This window comes from Pempheris klunzingeri, chromosome 12 (genome assembly GCF_042242105.1).
Source record: "Pempheris klunzingeri isolate RE-2024b chromosome 12, fPemKlu1.hap1, whole genome shotgun sequence".
NCBI lineage: Eukaryota > Metazoa > Chordata > Actinopteri > Acropomatiformes > Pempheridae > Pempheris > Pempheris klunzingeri.
This window is the reverse complement of record NC_092023.1, coordinates 7,169,678-7,190,746: the sequence shown is the minus strand read 5'-3', so window position 1 is coordinate 7,190,746 and position 21,069 is coordinate 7,169,678. Positions and strand designations below refer to the sequence as shown.

General features: G+C 42.4%; 1 protein-coding gene across 2 annotated transcripts; it reads left to right on the top strand.

Moving 5' to 3' along the window:
• Nucleotides 1–854: 854 nt before the first annotated feature.
• slka (STE20-like kinase a) lies at nt 855–20,991 on the top strand. Of its 2 annotated transcripts, XM_070841336.1 has the most exons (19): nt 855–1,430; nt 5,307–5,471; nt 7,493–7,541; nt 8,123–8,272; nt 9,239–9,311; nt 9,698–9,892; nt 10,084–10,165; nt 10,335–10,466; nt 10,569–11,813; nt 11,907–12,037; nt 12,578–12,701; nt 13,046–13,225; nt 15,244–15,336; nt 17,759–17,888; nt 18,347–18,471; nt 18,567–18,761; nt 19,106–19,231; nt 19,581–19,694; nt 19,820–20,991. In XM_070841336.1, the coding sequence occupies exons 1-19, from the start codon at nt 1,281–1,283 to the stop codon at nt 19,964–19,966; spliced, it is 3,606 nt and encodes a 1,201-aa protein (XP_070697437.1). In that variant the 5' UTR covers nt 855–1,280; the 3' UTR covers nt 19,967–20,991. The 2 variants fall into 2 exon arrangements, with proteins under 2 accessions (XP_070697437.1, XP_070697438.1); XM_070841337.1 differs by lacking the exon at nt 15,244–15,336.
• Nucleotides 20,992–21,069: the final 78 nt, after the last annotated feature.

Sequence of the window (21,069 nt, the reverse complement as noted above, 5' to 3'; positions counted from 1 at the left end):
AAAGAAAGATCCGCTTTGTTGGTCACGATTGAAGGCTCTATATTGCAGGAAAAGGTATTTTTAGGTGTTAATTACACCTAAAAATACCTGCACTGCTCATCACTAATCATGCACTTCCATTTTTAATTATAACTAGAGGCCCATGAACCCACTAACGTAATTTTTCATTCACATACAACACATGAGAGAGCCAGATATATCTTATTTTAATCTGCTCAATGAGCTTCATCATAATGCGGGCATGAATTGGGCTAAAATGTCAAACAACTTCTACCATGTTTTTTTTCCCCCTCTTCGTGTCGACAGGAGCTCAGGCAGCATGCGTGGTGGAGCGGAGGGGCTGAGCTCGTCCTGCTGAGGAGATGCAGGAAACAGACACAGCTAACCGAGTGGGTCAAGCTAACCGGCTACAGACCGACGGACGGCGGAAATCATCCACATTTAGCCTCCGGTGTAAACGCATTTGGGCGGCCACAGCAATACTAATACTACCTAGTAAAACACATTTGCTGTATGTGTAGGGTAAAAACGTTAATAATGCTGAAAAGTGCACTTCAGTTAGACGTAACGCTAGCGTTTGCGTTATGTCTGTTTGTAGCTAGTTTGACTTTTAACAGTTAAACGTTAAAGCTAGCAAGAAAACTCCATTAGCACTCTCACAAAGTAGCACAGAAGACACCGAGCATATAATATAGTGATATAATATCACTTTGTTTGTTATTGTTAATGTTCTCCTCGCTTATTTCAGTGGTTTAAAATGCGTTTTTAATGACGGTTTGTTAGCAGCGGTTTTATTTTGAACGCTTTCAACGGAAGTCCGCATTAGCGCGTTAGCTAGCTTGACGCTAGTCCGCTAACTTCTCTGTGGTCAGCCGACCGAGGCATGGGGTCCTTTGACTCTCCGTTTTTCACTCGCTAATATTAAATGCTGGCAAACGCCGAATCGGGGTGGATGAAGTGGTCGATATTTGGTGTTTCATTTAGTTAAAAACGGAAACAACAGCCTGTGCGGAGCAGCCAACTCTGTATCGCTCGCCTCCCCTGCCAGCGTCCTGCTAGCTACGATGTGATTGTGAATTTCTGCCGTCGAGGGAAGTTATAATTGACATTATCACAGCTGAATGGCTTCAACAGCGGCGTGTCTGCCTTCATTTAACGCCCTTATGCTGATATTTTCGTCAGCAATTTGAGCTCCGCGTCGGGAGGAACCGCTGTGTTTTCTTGGCTGAAATAACCGAGGAGAGACCGCATCCACAGCGCTGTAGTTCGCGTCCGAAAAGATGTCTTTCTTCAATTTTCGTAAGATATTCAAGTTGGGGCCTGACAAGAAGAAGAAGCAGTACGAGCATGTGCACAGGGACGTCAACCCGGAGGAAATTTGGGAGATCATCGGGGAGCTGGGAGATGGAGCGTTTGGCAAAGTGTTCAAGGTAATGTATTACATCCGCCCTGGGGTTTTCTAACCTATTTCTTCAGACACTCGCTTCCATTGTGTTTCATGTTGCATGCAGGTCATGAGACATAACGCTAAAATGACAGCAGTGATGGATGGCACTGTCCTCCTTCAGGCCACATCCTCTAGGCCACTAGAGCAATTAGTATTTCCATCTCAAGTGCATGCTATGACAGTTTCCTCATTCTCTATATTGCATTTTAAGTGTGATCTGCATGCTGAAATCTTCCTGTTTTGGTGAAGAAATGTGACCCATGGCTGTGTTTAGTGACGTCAAGCCTCACTTGGTGAGGGTGTTGGGGGCATTTCCCATTTTGGAGGTTAAGGGTAGGCCCTGTTTCACTGTTAGGTTATAAAGATGACTTTGCCATGTCATTGAGTTGCACTTGGCCTCAGTCAAATTGTTGAAGGTATGGCTCACTTCCGCAGAGCTGGATGGTTTGAAGTTGCTCAGACGACTCACAAATAAACTGTAAAGAAGGAAAATCCTCAGAGCAGGTGCTCTTAAGAGTCAAACGTGTCACTTCCAGCACTGTAGCCGTTTGTGCAAAGGGATTTTATTTATTTACAAAGGCAAGGGCAAGTAGATTGTTACTGCTGCACACTTTGGCAGGTGCACAGGTGTGTATGTAAATTAAGCGTACTGATTAACAATTGTCACCACAGGTTGATGGTCTATTTGTTTTGCAAGCACATACTGTACATTATATATGAGGTGGACACAATACCCACAACAGCAGTACTGTACTATGCATATTTAATGAAGTGGCCCCAAAAACAATGCTTGTCGAGCTTTTGATCTTCAGTTTTTGTTGAGCGAGTCAGATTGCCAGAGAGGGATTACTTCCCTCTGCAGTTATCCCTAAAACTGCTGGATTGTTTTAAATTGCAAAGTATTCATGGTTCTCTACCACCTGTAATCTGAGTTTACTGACATACCGCTCCGGGTTATCTTTGTGTGAATTTGTACTGGACTGAGAACGCCCTTAGAAAACGTCAGCAACAGGAGAAAAAATCAGCTCAGTTCATATACCTGTATGTGTATACTAAGAGGTTAAATGGCTTTTTAAACATAATTTGAATTCAACTGACATTCAAATGACATGTATAATACAAATCAAACACAAAAGATTATCGGATAACTTGAACAACAAACTCTCTCTGTCTCTCTCTCTCTCTCTCTCTCCCTCTCTCTCTCTCCCTCTCTCTCCCTCTCCATGTTGTCCCTTCCTGGAACTCATGTGATCAAATAATGCAGCTAATGGCCCAGAAATCTTCATTTGCCGGTTTCCAAGTCTTGTTAGCTGATTAACCAACTGTGATGAAAGCCAGAGCACTTTCATGCCCTCTCAGACTAATCATCTACAGTCGTAGACTTCACAATGTCTTGACTCTCTGTTCTCACACACAGAGGGGTGGGTAGGAGTTGCCTTCATCGGGTCACATTACTAACAGTACAGACTATGCGTCTCACTGGTTATTTCACAGGCTTTTGATGGTTGCCTCATTTGGGTGGGGTGACAAAAGCAAAGTGTGAATCAGCTATTTTAAGAGAGAGGAAATGGAGAGTCCTGAACAAACACACATCAGGTTGTATTGTATCTTTTATTAGTGAAGAGACTTGTCATTTTTTAGGACCTAACACAAATTCCCGGCACAATTCAAACCCCATCAGTTCACATGGTTAGATTGGCAAACGTGTCTTTTTACTTTATTTTTTCAAAAAAGCATATGAATACAGCAAACGAAACATAGAAGGAACAGTTGGTCACCTTTACATTCACGTCTTTCACATACAGGTCATGGGAGAACACGTCAGTGCATCCTGTAACAAATCAGTAATCATCTTGCGAGGTTACAAACACATGTTGCAAGAATGTATAAGCCCTTAGATTTAGTGCAAAGGTCATTCTTTCCATGTTTTTGATATCCTTCACAAAATCTACCCAGTCCGTCTTTGCTGGAGGTTCGGTCTGTAACCACTTTAGCGTTATAGCTTTCTTGCTGGCTGCTAATAATATCTTCAGTAGATATTTGTCTTTCTTCGGTAAATGAGCTGCAATATTGTCCAGATAGGTTGTTGAGAAAGAGCTGTCAATTCCTTCACCATTAATGTTCTGTATTGCTCCAGTTATCTCCTGCAAGTTTCCTGTTGTCCTAGTTTTTATACATGTCAATGACGTTGGTGTCACATTTAGCCAAAGGTTTTCTCTCATTGTTAAAAAAAAAAAGCCCTGGTTTGTAAATGCCTAAAAAAAATCTAATTTCTCTGAGCCATGTATATCTGAAATTTAAGTTATCCAGTTCTCCCTTTGATGAAATTATACAGTAAGAAGTGAAGCCAATTTTTTACCAATGTTTACACTTCCCATCAGTCCTTGCTAGTTTGAAGTCTGGGTCAGAAGCAATCCATCGCAGCAGTCTAGATTGCCTTCCCAGTAGTGGGGATTTACACTCCTTAAACCAAATTCCAAGAGGAATGATAGTTCATTCATTTAAACTATTACAGATTGTAACAGTACATCTAACTGTTTTCCACTTTGTTAGGTACTCTGGGTTACAGCAGCATGCTATTGATCTTAGTTGTGCCCCCTTATAATAATCTGTTATGCATGATAATGATCTCCCCCCTTTCTCTTTTGGCGTACGTGTCTTATAATAAAAAAGACAAAACTTCAGTCCCTCTGCCAAGTAGTGTGCCCATGAAATGCAGCTGGGCTGGTTTAAGAATTATCCAAATAACAGTCTATTCACAGTCAGACAGGTGCTGAGGTCTTAAAAGCTCATTTTAACAATGCGCAGGTTTGCTTGACTTGCTGGTGTATCGGCCACAAACACTCTCATTTAATCCCTCAGACCAGACCAGCAGTTTAGTAGAAAATGTCATGCACATAATGACTGCGGGCCACGGACTCCATTTAAATAACTCGGTGACAGACAAATTATGGCTGCCCTCTCTGTCATGAGGCTATTGAATCTGCGTACATATTAGTGATGGCCTGTGCTAGACGGTCGTCAGCCAGTACAAAAGGAAAAACACAGGGAGAGTGTCAGGTCAGAAGTGTGTAAATATAGGGTGTGACACACTCTGCAGCAGTCAGGTCTAACACTCCCTCCCTTCTCTGTTTCCTAAACTCCTGGAGATTGTGTCTGTATCCACAAACATTAAGTCCAAAGCTGGCCTTAAAATAACTTCTTAGCCACTTGTTTATAGTGGTATGTGTGGGAATTTATTCTATTAGTCTCTCCAGTACAGCCTATTTGGGAATGGAGGGCATTTATAACCAATGTAGACAAACATAAGCCAATCAAATCATAGACTTATTTGGTCTAATCTCTAAGTTGCTGCCACTGTTACTTCACATTTGATCTTACAGTGAGGGGAGAAAAGGATGAGGAGGTAGAGAGCAAGCTTGACAAAATCAGCTTTTCTTAGAGTAAGTCAGAAAATTGTGGTGCATTATAAATATTTTGACTTGAAATGGGCATTGTGAAGGTTTTTCTAGTGTCATTTTCCTTAACAATAATGTTTTATCATAAAGTCTCTATGAAATGTATTAATAGGGTTTGCTTTGATCTACACAAGCCATAAAGTGCTCCGGTGTGTATTGCTTTAGCTGAAAGTGGCTTTTGTCTTAAATGAAGTAGTTAACATTGATGGATGTTCTTCCACAATAGCCACTAGCCTTTACTGCCCCAGCAACGTAAGCCAAGCTGATTGTTCTGTAGTCCAGCCGGCATTATCAGAGATGCCTTGAAGAGGACTTCTCTCTGATCTTTCTTTTATGATTTATAATTGTGTATTTTGAGAATATAATCCTTTTCCTGTTTTTGTCATCAATGCTGCTCTCAGGCTCAGAACAAGCAGAACGGGACCCTCGCTGCTGCCAAGGTTATTGACACAAAAACGGAGGATGAACTGGAGGATTACATGGTAGAGATTGACATTCTGGCCTCCTGCAACCACCATTACATCGTCAAACTGCTGGATGCTTTTTATTTTGAAGGCAAACTTTGGGTAAGTAAGCAAGTGCCTGACTGCGAGTGTTTTTTTTTTTTTTGTCCTCATGTGTTACTGTTGATTTGAAGGAGGCAGTGAACTAGTCACCCATGGAAACACTTGGAAACATTCATCACTAGCCACTATTCGTAATGCTGTTTCTTAAAGGATTCTTACAACATGCGATTAAAAGATAATAGCAGTGCGCTCTTCTATCCTGTCACCTACACTTGAAGAGTTTTAAATCATGTATCATGTCACCGTGTCAGAGGTTAGTACGAGTTTAAGACTGCAGGTTCTAGACTGACCTCCCAGAAGTTTCAGGTCATAATCTAGAAAAAAGAACATATGATAGATTTTACATCCTCTCATGTGAAATGACGTATGATGTTCATAACTGAAGCAGTACGTTTTGACAATGTAGGTTTAGAACATTTCTGATAATAATATGCAGCCTGTGATTTCCTCCTACAAAGGTTAAGCCGTTGAAGAGTCCTGCGCCTGCTTCCTTATCAAGCTATTTCACTGTGAGCTGAGAGTTGAGTCACAGTGCAGTTTTAATACATGGTCAGTAGATCTCATTCTGTGTGCAGTAAGAGGCCCCAGAGCAATTAGGTCCTGGCAGGTGGTGTCATGTGACCATCCCTTGCGGACTGGCCACATCTATGGGATGATAATGGAGTGGTTTTGGTGGCTGGAGAAAGTGCCTGTGAATAATTCAGAGCAGCATGCAGGTTGTCCCTACAGCCCCTGTCTTAAAACAGCATGATAAATGTGTAACTGCCTCTGCTTTGCATGTGTTAATATATAAAAATGTTCCTTTTTCTCTCCAAAAGATTAATCGAGGAAAGAACGTTGCGTAAAAGGAGAGGATTTATTTGCTTGCATGATTTTCAATTTAATCTTAGATTATGATCAGCAAATTTTTATTTGTGCACTCTTGTAACACCTGTCAGAATCACACAGACGTAAATTACAAGCCAGATTCCCACGGCACGATAAATTGTTATGCAGAACAGGAACAACCGCTTAGTTTCTCTGCATTGTTTGAGTCCCTGAATAGAGGGCGGTGCTCGGTTGTAGCTTTGATTGATTTTTGTCCATCATCTGATACCATGACCTGCCAACTGACTGGCAAGGCCAATATAGATGAAGTGGTGGTCGGGTACATTACATCAGCTATTACAGCTGAGGTCAGGAGCTGGTCAGTTTTACATCTAATAACAGTATTAGGGAATGGTGTTATGTTCTCCTAATGCACTGTGGCTTCACAGACAACTACAATGTGTGAATCCACAGTTATCTTATTACTAGACAGCAGCTAATTTCGATTAAGAATATCAGGAGATTCGTTGTAAGTGCCACTGCTCAGCATTGCATCATTATGCTCAAGTCTAAACCTTTACTGTAACTTAAAGTTATATATCATTAAGACTTTCACACTGTGATTGACAAGAAACATGGCCCTGGTATATTTCTTTATATTTATATATTTGTTTGTGGCAGGAATTAAACAGATTGTACTCCAGGAATGAAATTGTATGTACTGCATATGACATCTTGACGTGAGAGAGAGTGTTGGCTTAAGGCATATCTCCTAAATACACATAGACTGTGGTGTTCACCCAAATGAGGAAATAATTTTCATCAGAATGTCTGATGAAATATCCTGGATGTGAGTCACATGTATGCACAAAGCATTTACACTCTAAAGAATCTCACTACTTCTCCAGTTTGCAACTAGATCCTCCACTCATGTTTCGATCCAAGAAGGAATGAAACATAAAGACCTAAAGAGGAGGCTCTTTATGGCTGTTTTGTGTATAATCGATTGGCTTCTTGGAATGAATCCACAGAGTAATCAATGACATAGAATAGGGGTTCTGATGCCTTTGCTACAAAGGCCATGTTGTTCATCTGCCTTGGATAACACAAGTTTCTCCTTTTAAGCAAATAATTACTATGCGAATAGTAAAATTTGGGCTTCGTCAGATTACAGTACATATTACTTATTGTTCCACTTTGTTTTACCATCACAGATTCTGATTGAGTTCTGTGCGGGTGGTGCAGTCGATGCCATCATGCTGGGTAAGTCCCTCATTCATTGAAGGAAACTGAAGGAAAATTATTATAAAGCTCTGGATCTTTTTCATGCTCCTTGTGTGCCAGTTCTTTTTATTCCATCCAATAGCCTTCTCTGTGGGATTTTTTCCCCCCTTTCTCCAGCCGGAGAGGCCATTCCAACTGTGTAATTATTGTAGCTCAGATTTCAAGGAGTGGTTAGTCCACTTCTAATGCGTGTAGTTTCTCCCTCTCTCTCTTATTTTGAAGCTTGACGAAACACCTCACCTCTCTTTCTTGCATGTGAATTACAGTGACAAAGAGGATATTAATTAATTCACTTCCCTGGTCGATGTTGATGCATTCTGCTGTGTGGTCTGACTCACCCAGAACGAATTTCTTCCACCAGATTTGTCCAGTCATACACGCTGGCTGGTGTCGGGGTGCAGTTGCCTCCTCCAGTTGCTATTGGATACCATTAGGCTATCACATTTGATGTTGATGTAACGTAATAGCCCAGTGATTGTAAAAGTGGATCAGAAGAACTACATCACCATCATATGATCTGAGAAAAACATCACCTATGAGTTGTGCATGTTTATCCTCAGAACTGGAGAGGCCCCTGACGGAGCCCCAGATCCGTGTGGTGTGTAAGCAGACCCTGGAGGCCTTGATTTACCTTCATGACAGCAAGGTCATCCACAGAGACTTGAAAGCCGGGAACATCCTCCTCTCCCTGGATGGAGATGTGAAACTGGGTAAAAATCTCTCATGTTTTGCTGCTGCATTTGCTGTTGTAATATTTCACTGAATGTGAAGGGTTATTCAGCAAGGAAAGATCACTCATGTTCCAACTGAGCACACGTGAAGGCACTTGCTTTGGAGTACTACACAGAACAATAGCTGATTCGTTGTTGATGTCTCTCTCAGATGTACGTCCTTGGTGGCCACTCTGAATCCTTCCTGCAGGGACAACATTAATAAGGTTAAAAGGCTAATTAGTCAATTCTGGATCATTTTGCCGTCAGTGTTGTGGAAACCATCTGGACTATGTGACTTTGGGGTAGTGGTAACAAGTGCACAGCACTATGTTTACATATGATAAAAGTGGAATGACTCATTCATGTGGCATCAAGTTAAAAAAAAAACAACATGTTTTCTGTAGCCCTAAAGGAGAGAACTGTATTTTTTAAACACCACTTATGTGCTGAGGTTGGTGATGCATTGAGTTGGTTACATAATATTCCACAAGTGAAAACATTCAAGTAGCTGCTGTAGTGTCCATAGTTGCTGGATCCCTGATGATTCATGTTCTGTAGGCAGAGGGTCATGACGGATCCTGGCAAACAATAATTATCAAGCAGTCACCAGGGACTTAATGATAGATTTCTCTTTCCCTCTACTGTGTACATACTGTAAGTGATGCGTGAAAAAGAGAGCAGGCTGAAATAGCTGCACAGGTAGCAGAACTGCTGGAATGACACACTAAGTGCATTATGAAGGGGAGACTGAGGCTTTTCTGCTACTTATGGGGTTCATATTTTACAGCTTGAAGCAGGATATTTAAGAAAAAAATGTGCTATAACTGTTCTAGTAGAAATGTGATGTAGCATTTATTATGAATTTTCTATTCCAATGGATTCACTGTGTAACACGAAAAGTGTCACTATACAGTTTAGTTTGATTCACAGATGAAAAGAATCATTTTTCATTTGTACTTTCAGCTGATTTTGGGGTGTCTGCTAAAAATACCAAGACGTTACAGAGAAGAGATTCTTTCATCGGCACTCCATATTGGTGAGTCATCCAGACTGCATACCCATCTCTATCTGATAATTGTCTTAGAGTGTCCTACAGCCAGGGGTGATGGGGGTATTTTTCTATGCGGTGGGACAAAAGTGGTCATGAAATGTGGTATAACGGAAAAAGCCTCATTCAGCAATTAGATGTACTTGAGTGCTGGATGACCTCAGCTTTAAATGCTGAATAGGCTTGCTATCTTTCAAATTCCCGGCCAAAATGCACACACACACACACACTATTGTCTTCTTCCCCTTGAAAATGAAGGAGAGTTGACCTTTAGGGATGAGAAAGAGATGTCTGATGCAACAGGCCTGAATGCACACATTCGCTTGCCGTCCAGAATTTGCTAATTACAAACCAACTGACATCTAATTTTGCAGGATGGCCCCAGAGGTGGTAATGTGCGAAACTTCCAAGGACCGCCCGTACGACTACAAGGCCGACATCTGGTCCCTCGGGGTGACCCTCATAGAGCTGGCACAGATTGAGCCACCCAACCACGAGATGAATCCCATGAGAGTGCTGCTGAAAATAGCCAAGTCCGAGCCGCCCACACTCATGCATCCCTCTCGCTGGTGAGATGGTGCGCTGGTGATAAATAGAGAGGTGGCACTGGAATGTTTCCGGATTGGAGATAAGGAAATGTTGACTGTTTAATGTGTGAAAGCTTGGTTAATTGTTAATGCGTAACTGAATATCCACAGGAGCCCAGGAGACATACACTGCTGTATGGCCAGCTGATTCTGTTTTTATTTATTCTTTATAGGTCTCCAGAATTCAACGACTTTCTGCGGAAAGCACTTGATAAGAATGTGGACAATAGGTGGAGCTCAGTACAGCTTCTACAGGTGAGCTGCCCCACTCCATACACTCCCTACTGTTATCTCACAGTACACAGCCACCTGTGTACAATGTGTCCGTTTTGCAGTTTGCTCTATTTGATTCAGCCTGATAGTTTGTGAAGAATAAAGATTTTTATTTCATGTTGATGTTTCGTGTTTCTGTCCATGTATGTAGCATCCTTTTGTCACCAGTGTGACTGATAGCAAACCCCTCAGAGAGCTCATTGCCGAGGCCAAAGCTGAAGTCACAGAGGAGCTTGAGGACAGCAAAGATGATGAGGAGGAGGAAGTGCCTGATACACCTGTGGTATGTAGTTTTCTTGGTGTATGTATATAGCAAGCATAATAGTCTTCTATCACTCAGTGACGACATATTGTGATTTTCATGTTTTTCTAACTGTTGGCTCAGGCCGTTCCTGGGCACAAGCGAGCGCCATCAGATGCCAGCGTGGCCAGCTCAGAGGATGACAAAGTCCCGCCAACTCCATCCACACTGGAATTAGTTACAGAAAAGACAGAGGTCGAGCCTGCTGAGGACCGGACAAGTGATAAGCTCTCAGATGAAGGACTTGGAACAAGTGAGGTAGACAAGACAGAGGAGGAGAAACTCAATGAAGTGTCTGATGCCAGTAATGAAGACCTGGCCTCTAGGCTAATAGAGCCTACCAAAGACTTTATCTCACAAGATCCTACAGAGCCTAAACCTGAAGATGGTCAAAGTGAAGAGATTCCTGCTGAGCCTGTTGAATTACAGCCAGAAGAACCTGTTGATGCAGCAGATACCGAAGAACTTGTTACAGATGGTAGAGAACCAGAGGAGGAACAGGAGACAATCCAAGAAGTGAAAGCGGAGGATGAACCTACCCAAGTAATAGAAGAGGAAGAAAGAGAACCCAAGGAGGTGGAAGTAGAGGAAGAGAAAACTGTTACAGAAGAATCCAGAGAATCACATGACCAACCTGAAGATACACCAGAAGAAGCAGAATCCATATCTGGAGAAGTGGCACAGGCAGAAGAAGAAAGCAAACAACCAGATGAAGAGATACCTCAACATAAAGCAACAGAGGACAAAATAGAAGACACAGCTGATGGCACAGATGTAAATACAGACACAGAGAATATAGAATCAAAAGTAATGGACACAAACATAAATGGAGACACAGACACAAAGTCGGACGAGTCTTCAACTGAGGTTTTGCTGGAGAAGGAGGCCATAGACAGTCAGCCAGAGGAGAGGCCCGAGGATAAGGCCCCTCAGGAGGCAGAGCAGCCTGAACAAGACAGTCACCCCATAGAGGAACTGCAGGAACAGGCACTGCCTGAATCCACAAATGGAGTCAGTGATGAAGCCAAAGACGCCACCGAGGATTCTGAACAAGTGGTCCCATCTAAAGATGCCTCTGTAAAGGAAGATGAGGAGACAGCAGCTCGTGCAGATGAGAGCACTTCCCAAGATGCCGTCTCTGTCCCGGAGAGTGAAACCGATTCAGAAACCAAAATCGAGCATGGAAGCCCTGCTGTGATCAAGCCGGATGTGGAGAAAGACTCAGACTCTGGAAGCAGCTCTGCTGCTGATAGCAACAGCCTCGACCTCAATCTGTCCATATCCAGCTTTCTGTCCAAGAGCAAAGAAGGGGGCTCGGTGTCGATGCAGGTAGAATATAATCTGTCTCACTTTACAACCTCAGGTGTTGAATTATCAACACTATTTTGATCAGCGCCCAAAACCTCCATATTTCTTTTGTAGGAGTCAAAGCGTCAAAAGAAAACTCTGAAGAAGACACGAAAGTTCATGGTGGATGGTGTGGAGGTCAGTGTGACGACATCAAAAATAGTGACAGATAACGACACCAAGAATGAAGAGATGAGGTTCCTGAGGTACGTCTGTATTCACTCTGTGTTAGTCTAAATGTGTGTCACGGCCTATTTAACATGTCTGCCTTATATAGTTCTCGTTCGCTTCACAACTCCCACAGCTTTTTACAAATGCCAGATGGGTTATCTTCCGTGATGAACACTGCATTATGTTACTGTCATCTCTCATGTTGCCTTTTAAAGACATGCTGCTCCGAATGTTTACACAAGTCTGTCTGACTATTCTCTGTTTTGGGTTCATGGCCTTGTATCAGTTTTACCCAGAGTTAACATTTATCAATTTAACATCTTCTCATTCAGAAATGAGGAGACCAGGCCCACCAAAGCAGGGAAATAATAGTCTCCTTTTAAATACTAATAGGATTGTAATCAATCTTAAATGACATAAGAAAAAAATGACTAAATTAATGAATCAAACTATAATGTTCAATTTCAGAAATGAAAAACATTTTTTGTGTATAATCCTACATCATTGACAATTAAATCTGAGATGGTAATAAAAATGGTTGCACCTTGACTACACTGTTGCTGTGGTTTCCTCAGGCGGCAGGAGTTGAGAGAGCTGCGCCTCCTGCAGAAAGAGGAGCAGAGGGCCCAGCAGCAGCTGAGCAACAAGCTGCAGCAGCAGAGAGAGCAGATCTACCGGCGCTTTGAACAGGAAACGGCTGTGAGTCAGTTTGTTTGTACTGCAGCAGTGTGATGTTGTTTTATTTGGCCAACTCCTTGGAAACGAGCTGCTTCATCTCAAAGTTGATCTAAATCCGAAATAAAGCATGTAGCCAGACACCAGTCCGTTTTTATTTACTCAGAAACTGTGAAGCACAACTTGTTTTAATCAATAATGGTCACAGTATTAGAAAGTTTAATTTGAGTCTGTCTTATCATCTGAAAGCAAGCAATAAAAGCCTGAAATAAACCTCTTATCTATATTAATCTTATGACACTGTCAGTCAAACAGCTATGATCACCTTGTGAGGTTGATGCCCGTGTCTGTTGATTCTGTCTGTGCAGGCTAAGAAGCGTCAGTATGACCAAGAAGTGGAGAACCTCGAGAAGAAGCAGAAGCAGACTATTGAGCGACTGGAACAGGATCACACCAGCCGGCTCCGAGACGAAGCCAAACGCATTAAAGCAGATCAAGACAAGGAGCTCTCAAAGTTCCAAAACATGCTCAAGAACCGGAAGAAAGAGGTACAGGCGTGCATGAGCTTTCCTGCATGGTGGTGCCTTTAGTGGGCCGGTCAGCTCTTGACTGGGGGAGCTTGGGGTCGTTAGCATTTGCATGTCATGGATACGAGCCATTTAATGGTGCATGTGTTTAACAACTTAGCCGATGGCATTCTTGGCTCTGTCATATTAGTCCTGTGGAAGTGGTGTGCTCTGCTGCTCTGCCTAGTACTGTATGTGTGCAAATGATAGCAACAGACGCACTGCTATCGTCCTCCTAGATGCTGCTAGCTCCATGTTGTTGTATCCATTATTCATCAGCCCTAAGGCTTCTAGTTGCCTCCTAAGCAACACTGCTACTGAGTCTATTTGTTATTTTTAGAGAACTGTTTTAAAGTTCAGTCTTGGGCTAAGCATAAAACCTTATCATGATGATATGCAGGGCTTGTTGTAAATGTAGACTCGGTCTTTATTAGCCTTTCTGCCTCTTTCTCCGCTTGGCAGCCCTAAATGCTTTGTTTGGTGTTCTAGGGGTGCTTGCAGTTTGTGTGTTTCGCTTTATGCAGCGTTTTTATGGCAATAGTGCCGATAGGCATCCAATGTGCATTATGATGCCTTGGTGGTGATTATGCTGCTCGCACTTGCTTTCTGGCCACTTACAGTATATTTTCATTGTGCAGGTGGCTTAAAGTGGTTGCTTCAGCCTTCAGCGATGTACTTTGTTGTGGTTGTTTAGCTGCTAAAATATAAGCTATTGCCTTTTGATGAAATGCACATTTTTTGTAATGTTTGTCATTTGTAATGCTGTATTCCTTATTCAACATGTACTGTTGTTGTGTATTTAACTAACCGTGTCTCTTGTATGAGTGTGTGAGGTGGCTTTGGTCATGGGATGGCCGACTTTTGAAGATTTTTCCAAGTGGTGTTGGGCTCATTTGGGGAAGCAATAGTCTTGACCAGAGTAACTGGTATGGAATCATCTTAAACTCGTACGTAACATTTTCTTGTCATGTGCATTGTAATAACACCACTGCATTTCCATACATGGCTGCTTCATCAACACGTTCGAAGTATGCACCATATAAAGTCTCTACACACACACTACACGAATTACACTCGCAGTAATCAAGTATAAACAAGTGCATAAAAAAAGAAGTAAGTAGACTTGAATAAATGGAGCAGAAAACACAGTGAGTTAGTTGAATAGTCTTATTACCTGAGAACAAAAGCTGTCTCACTATGGGGCCTTGATGCCATGATGTTGCTTACCCAATGACAGCAGTAGAAGTAAGTGATGGCCTGGATGAGTGTGTGTGTGTGAAGAGCACAGACAGAAACTGACCAAAGTTTTTGAAGATATACAGATATTTCTGTTGTGTTTTTAGTTTGCAGTCAGTGTAGAGACACAACCTCAGTTACACATCTATTCAGTCGATAAGCAAACATGAGCGGCTTAAGGGTACAGAGTCAAGTTTTACATATAAAGGTTATAACCAGTTTCATTATCACTGCAGTCAGAGCGACCAGGCTGTTCTCCTTAAGACAGTGTAGCAAAGATTTCTGAGGCACATGATCATTTCTACAAACTGAGAGCGCGTAAGCACGTCAGGACACTCATCGTTGCTCACCAGATGATTCCAACTCAGTTACTCTTCTTTTAAATTTCTTGAGGCAAAATAATAATCTTGATGGCTGTGGGACTTAATTGAATGCGCAGTAATACAGAGCGAGCTGTTTTTGAGACTAGTATCTTCTGCCATGTACCAGTCAAATCTTTCTCTTGACAAACTCATGACCTGACTCTAACTCGTGCAGTTCAAACTTCCAGTTCTGACATGCTCTGAAAAACCACTAATCAAACAACTGACTACTTCAGCATCAGGCTATGGGAATCACGCATGCTGACTTTGAATCAGTTGGTGGCTGGATGCGGTATCTCTCCTCTCAGAGTGGGCCGTGTGCATGTCTTCTACTGTTGTTGGCCAGCTTTGCTAGATTTTCAGAATATACAGCATCAACCAATTTCTGCACACACACTGTAGGCCAAACAGGAAGTTGGACAGTCCCCCAAACATATGAGAAAAGAGCTCATGAAACGCATAAAGGAGGACCTGTCGCTTCTTAAGACTGCAGAGGTAAACCGTCACCTGCTGTCTCCTACTCTGTGAAAGAGTAGGATCACTCTGTTTCTCTCTGTCTCTTTTCCCTCTGTCCTTATATCCTGTAAGGTATCCATATGCACACAAACACAAAGAATTGCTGTGTCTGTAATCTCTCCCTATCTGCTTCCTAATGCGCTGTAATTTCTCAGAATTTTAGGTATCGTTGAGCCATATGACAACACAAAATATACAGTTTAAAATAAATGGTAAAAATAGTCCCACGTTTTAGGTTGTTTTTTTTTTTATCCCTTCAATCAATGAGCAGAACTGCTTTATGACTATTCTGGATTAACAGTACCTTGATCTGTTGTTTGATTCATTTACAAGATTAGCCAAAAAAAAAAGTGACTCTCAGCAGGTTATTTGATCTATAAATGTTTACATTTTTTGAAATTTTTTAGACCAAATGATTAATTGAATAATTGAGAAAATAACCAGCAGCATAATAATATAGTATGATATTATAATAATAGTAATCAGGAATAAAAATAAAGGTGAGTAGCAGCCCTAACAGAATTATTCATACTTTAACAGATTTGACCACAAATAATGCACAAATAATGTACAAACTATAGCATTTATACTACTGTTACTAAACATCCCACAATGCAATTCTTCACCTTTACAGCTCAGAGTGCCTATGTTGAAATTACAGTTATATCTCTTGTCCTTGGTGATGCAAAATGGTGATTTATCCTGCAGGCAGCACTGAGTTAATGAACGAGGGAGCGAACTGCAGACACAGCTTTAGCTTCCACAGTAGACGTCTGTGCCAAGAGCCCTCCAAACTTTGTTTTCCTGTAAATCTTCTCTGAGTTAGACGTGAGTCGTGTGGACAAAAGCCTTCTTTTCTTTGAGAGGTAACTCTTAGATCATTAACATTCCTCGAGCAGGTAGCATGGAAAGTAACAAAGCTGCTCTTTTGCAAACTGGAATAAACTCAAATGCTGGAATTATGAGACGCCTTCAAGCATGAGAAGACGAGTATGAATAACTAATGAACTGACTTCCTCCTAACATGTATCCAGAACCGTGCTGTGCGCCTTAAACTCACTGCTATTACCAAAGTGGAAAGGGGCCATCTCATCCTAAACTCCAGGAAGAATCCGTGTGTGTGTTTGTGTGTTTGTGTGTTTGTGTGTTTGTGTGTTTGTGTGTGTGTGTGTGTGTGTGTGTGTGTGTTGTGAGAGATCCTCAGCCTGCTGTTTGCCGTCTGTCCCTGATCAGGGCGAGTGCGCTGTGTGCTCTCCTCCACAGGCAGTGGCCCAGGTTATGATACAGTCTTTTCAGTTGTCCTCATGCGCACTCTTCAACGCTCAGATGCAGGATGTAAGTCCCCCACCCTCACCCCCAACCCGCCCCGTTTTTTCCGTCTTTGGCCCATACTTAGATGTGAGCGACGTTAAGTGACAGGATAGTTTGTGATGGTGCAGTTTTACTGTAAGAACGACACATGTAAGCATGGGCGGTGTTGTTGTTTTTGAGTGTTGTGTCATCACTGTGTTTGTGCAGTGGTTCTCTCTCTCTCTCTCTCTCTCTCTCTCTCACTCTCACTCTCACTCTCTCTCCTGCTCAGTATTTTTCCTCCACCAACCCACAAATGTTCTACATCTAGTCTGTGTATTTTATATGGTATTTATAGTGTGTCACACTGAGAGTAAACGTTACAGTACAGTGCTCTCAGAGCTGGAGCTACAGAGTAGTTGTTCAGCCCCGTCAGTCTGGATCCATGTTTCTCTGTCAGCCAAAGTCTAAATGTGGTCTGACGGCCTCACAGGATGGATGTAAGAGCCTCTTGTATTGTGCATCACTTGGTCATGGCATCACATTTTAACCAGTTTAATTCAGATTCAGCAGCATAATAATGACGTAACCCACGGTTTCTACTGATATAGTGAACTCTGTGTAAATACGAGATCAGTTATGCTCATCGTTGTTAAGTAACAGCATCTAAATAATAGATCATTACATAAATTGATAGATAATTCTGGCTCGTGTAATGAGTCATGCATAATTTAGGCCGGGCTTAGGACGATGTGAACGTCAATGTCGATGTTGTCTCACATAAAACTGTGAATGTGAATCTTTACTGAACTGTTTTATAACTTTCTTTCTTTCTCTGTTCACCTCCATTGTGGATCGTTGCCATCCATGATCTCTGAGTGTCTCCTCTGCTGATTCCAGCTGATGATGTGACCTCTTAGTGCTCTGTGTTGTACTGCATTTAAATTGGATGGCTTGACTAGATTACGTATTTTTAATTTCAGGCAGTTTTGATACTTTAGATGCATTTGTGCTGTGGCATTTTATCGTGCGTTCTCTCTCGGCTCTTGGCTGTCCCTCCTCATGATTCCCACGGCTTCCTCTCACTGCTCGTCCTCTCTGTGGCTTTTAGGAGCAGGAGTTCCTACAGAAGCAGCAGCAGGAGCTGGACGGAGCTCTGAAGAAGATCATCCAGCAGCATAAACTGGAGATCGCTACTATTGAGAGAGACTGCCTCAACCACAAGCAGCAGCTGATGAGAGGTAAGAGATGGAGGAAGAACTAGGTGATAGGTGAACTCACCCGTTTTACTTCAAAGTCACAGCTTTACATTACTGCCAAGCACCTGCTTGTTTAGACTAGCATTAGATTTGACAAAAGGAAAACAAGATGTGAACAATTACCTCTCAAGCAACTCAGTTCAGGCATCCTGTGTAAGTTTCAAGTCTCTCAAAGTTCATTTTCACAACGGATGGACATGAAACCAACAACGGCCTTTTTTTAAACTTTTGATTCTCTCTCTACTAGGTCAGGAAGTGTGTGTCAGAGACGGTGTTTGAGTGTGACATGCAGACATGTTGTTTAAGAGGACATGTTAGAGCTTGTCTAACTCGCTGACAGTGTTGACTGTTTTGTTCTCGTCACTGTACTCATCACCGGTTAACATGCATTTACACGTTTGCATGAGCTTACATGATGTGTGTGCACGCGTGTCTTGCAGCTCGAGAGGCAGCCATGTGGGAGCTGGAGGAGCGCCACCTGCAGGAGAAGCACCAGCAGCTGAAGCAGCAGCTGAAAGACCAGTACTTCCTGCAGAGACACCAGCTGCTGAAGAGGCATGAGAAAGTAAGAGCATAAGAGAGAAATCGACTTAGAGAAACGTACAGTCTCATTTGAATAACGCTGCTGAACTCAAAAGCCCATATGTGTGTATTTTCTAGGAAATGGAGCAGATGCAGCGTTACAACCAGCGGTTGATAGAGGAGATGAAGAACAAACAGACTCAAGAGAGGGTTCGTCTGCCCAAGATTCAGCGCAGCGAGGCCAAGACCCGCATGGCCATGTACAAGAGGAGCCTCCGCATCACCGCCACCGCAGCCGTCACCCCGGAGCAGGAGAGAGAGCGGATTAAACAGGTGCAGACACTGTGGACTCCTGCTGCTGCTGCTGCTGCTGCTGCTACACGATTTCTGCTCATCACATTGAAGCAACACTGTTTCACTGAGTCAAACACAGCACGCTTTATCATCCCAACCTGACAGCAACCTTTTAAATGTTGTTTCAGTTTAGTTTTGTTCATAAAGTCAAACCCGTGCCTGATATTGGAGGAAATCTTCATTTTGACCTTACATCATTCCCTGCCGGTTGTGAAAATCAAGTTTTACCCGAGTGACTGACCCGACATCACTTAATAGCTTTGTTTGGCGCCGTGTCATTGGTCTGAATTGCAGCCACAGCTGTCTGTTGTGTTTCTGTCCAGTTTGCTGGTCAGGAAGAAAAGAGGCAGAAGAACGAGAGGCTCCATCAGCACCAGAAACACGAGAACCAGATGAGGGACCTGCAGCTGCAGTGCGACTCAAACATCAGGGAGCTGCAGCAGCTACAGGTGGAGCCACATCTTTTATGTGTTTACATGTTTTGGAGCACATTTTAAACACTGATCTTGCCGACTTTGACTAGATGCAACAGGAGGACAAGAGTTATTTAATATCCAGATGAAAAATGGTGAAATGTGGCTATAGAAAGATCACCGTGTGAGAAAAGAGATGAAATAAGAGGAAATGGTTTTGATCTCAGGACTAACCATGCTGGTTAGAAAATTAAAAAAGATCGATTAAGATTTTTTAAAAGGCAAAGAGACATAAGTATGTTCCATTGTAGATAAAAGGAGTCGACTACAGGACTACTACGTCATTAATCCTCAAGACGCGGCATTAACCCACCGTCTCTTTCAGAATGAAAAATGCCACCTTCTGATTGAACATGAGACCCAGAAGCTGAAGGAGCTGGATGAGGAGCACAGCCAAGAGATAAAGGAGTGGAGAGAGAAGCTTAGACCCAGGAAGAAGGTACATTTCATATCCATTCACTCAAATATCTCATAGATTCTCTCCTCAGTCATACTATGTTCAGTATCTCCACAGTGACCTTCAAAGTGTTTGGCTCAGTTCTTTGTATCTGCTGCCCCCTGCAGGCGTTGGAGGAGGAGTTCACACGGAAGCTCCAGGAGCAGGAGGTCTTCTTCAAGATGAGCGGTGAATCCGAATGCCTTAACCCCACCACCCAGAGTCGAGTATCCAAATTCTACCCCATCCCAAACCTGCACAACTCCGGGTTATAACCTCACGTCCGTCTGTGCTACAAAACGGACTCCTGTTAAACTTGGCTGCGCTCACAGACTCCGACCGTCGGTGACAAACATGAAAATGTCTTCACTGCTTTGATTCCACCATTAGTGAGCATGACGTGCCTACACACCGCTCCCTCACTTAATCAACTTTTCTCAGCTTGTTGGGAAATGGGTAATATGCACTTTTTTGAGCATGTTCAAATTTTAAAAGTCTGCAGTCGGTAGCTAAAGCCAATCATGCTTATCAGATTATTGTAAGCACAGCCTGCTACAGTATGAATGATCTCCAGTGCCTCGTGTTCTTTTTTTTGACCGCATTTAGGCCCTTCCCTGCGTTTTCTACAGCTCGTAGTAAATACAATGTCCCCTGAATGTCCTGCACTTAAATTACATTTTCACCCATAATAACAACACTTTGAGAGATTATTTTAACGATTTCACACAAACTGGTGACGAATCCGACACTGAGACCTTGTTTTCCTACATGTACGCTAGAGCTTGTTCGAGCAAGATGTGCTGATTAGACGGTGGCCTCAAAAAAAAAAAGAAAGTCTCTAGTCAGAAGACTTTGTAACGCCTGTGTAGTCGTTTTACACAGACGTCAAAATCAGTGCCGTGCTGGGATCATAAGGCTGTTTGTTAGAATTTAAAGGAATCTACCGTGTTGTAAATGACGCGCTGATTGAAGTGTCGTGTGTGCACCTACATATGAAGTTTAATCAGGTCCTGTGCTCGCCATGAGGATTTTATAGTCTGTTGTTTTAGCACATGGTCTCATTTCAGTGCTGTACCAAAACACAGGTGAGCTGTAGAATGATTAAATCCTTTTTTTAATATAGAAAATGAACCACTTTAAATTCTGGGAGTTGGAGTTTTCACAAACGAACGCTTTGTTGTGAAGTATGAATGCTAAAGGAATGTAAAGCTGTTGATTTGCACTGTTTTGCCACTTGAGCTAAAGAGAAAATATGCAGTAATAAACTGTCAAAGTATTTTTGACAGTCACCTTTGTCTCACCCAAGCCTATTCAAACTCCAAAATGACTGAATTGTCTCTTTCCGCCTGCTTGTTTTTCTCTTTAGGGATCATTTTTT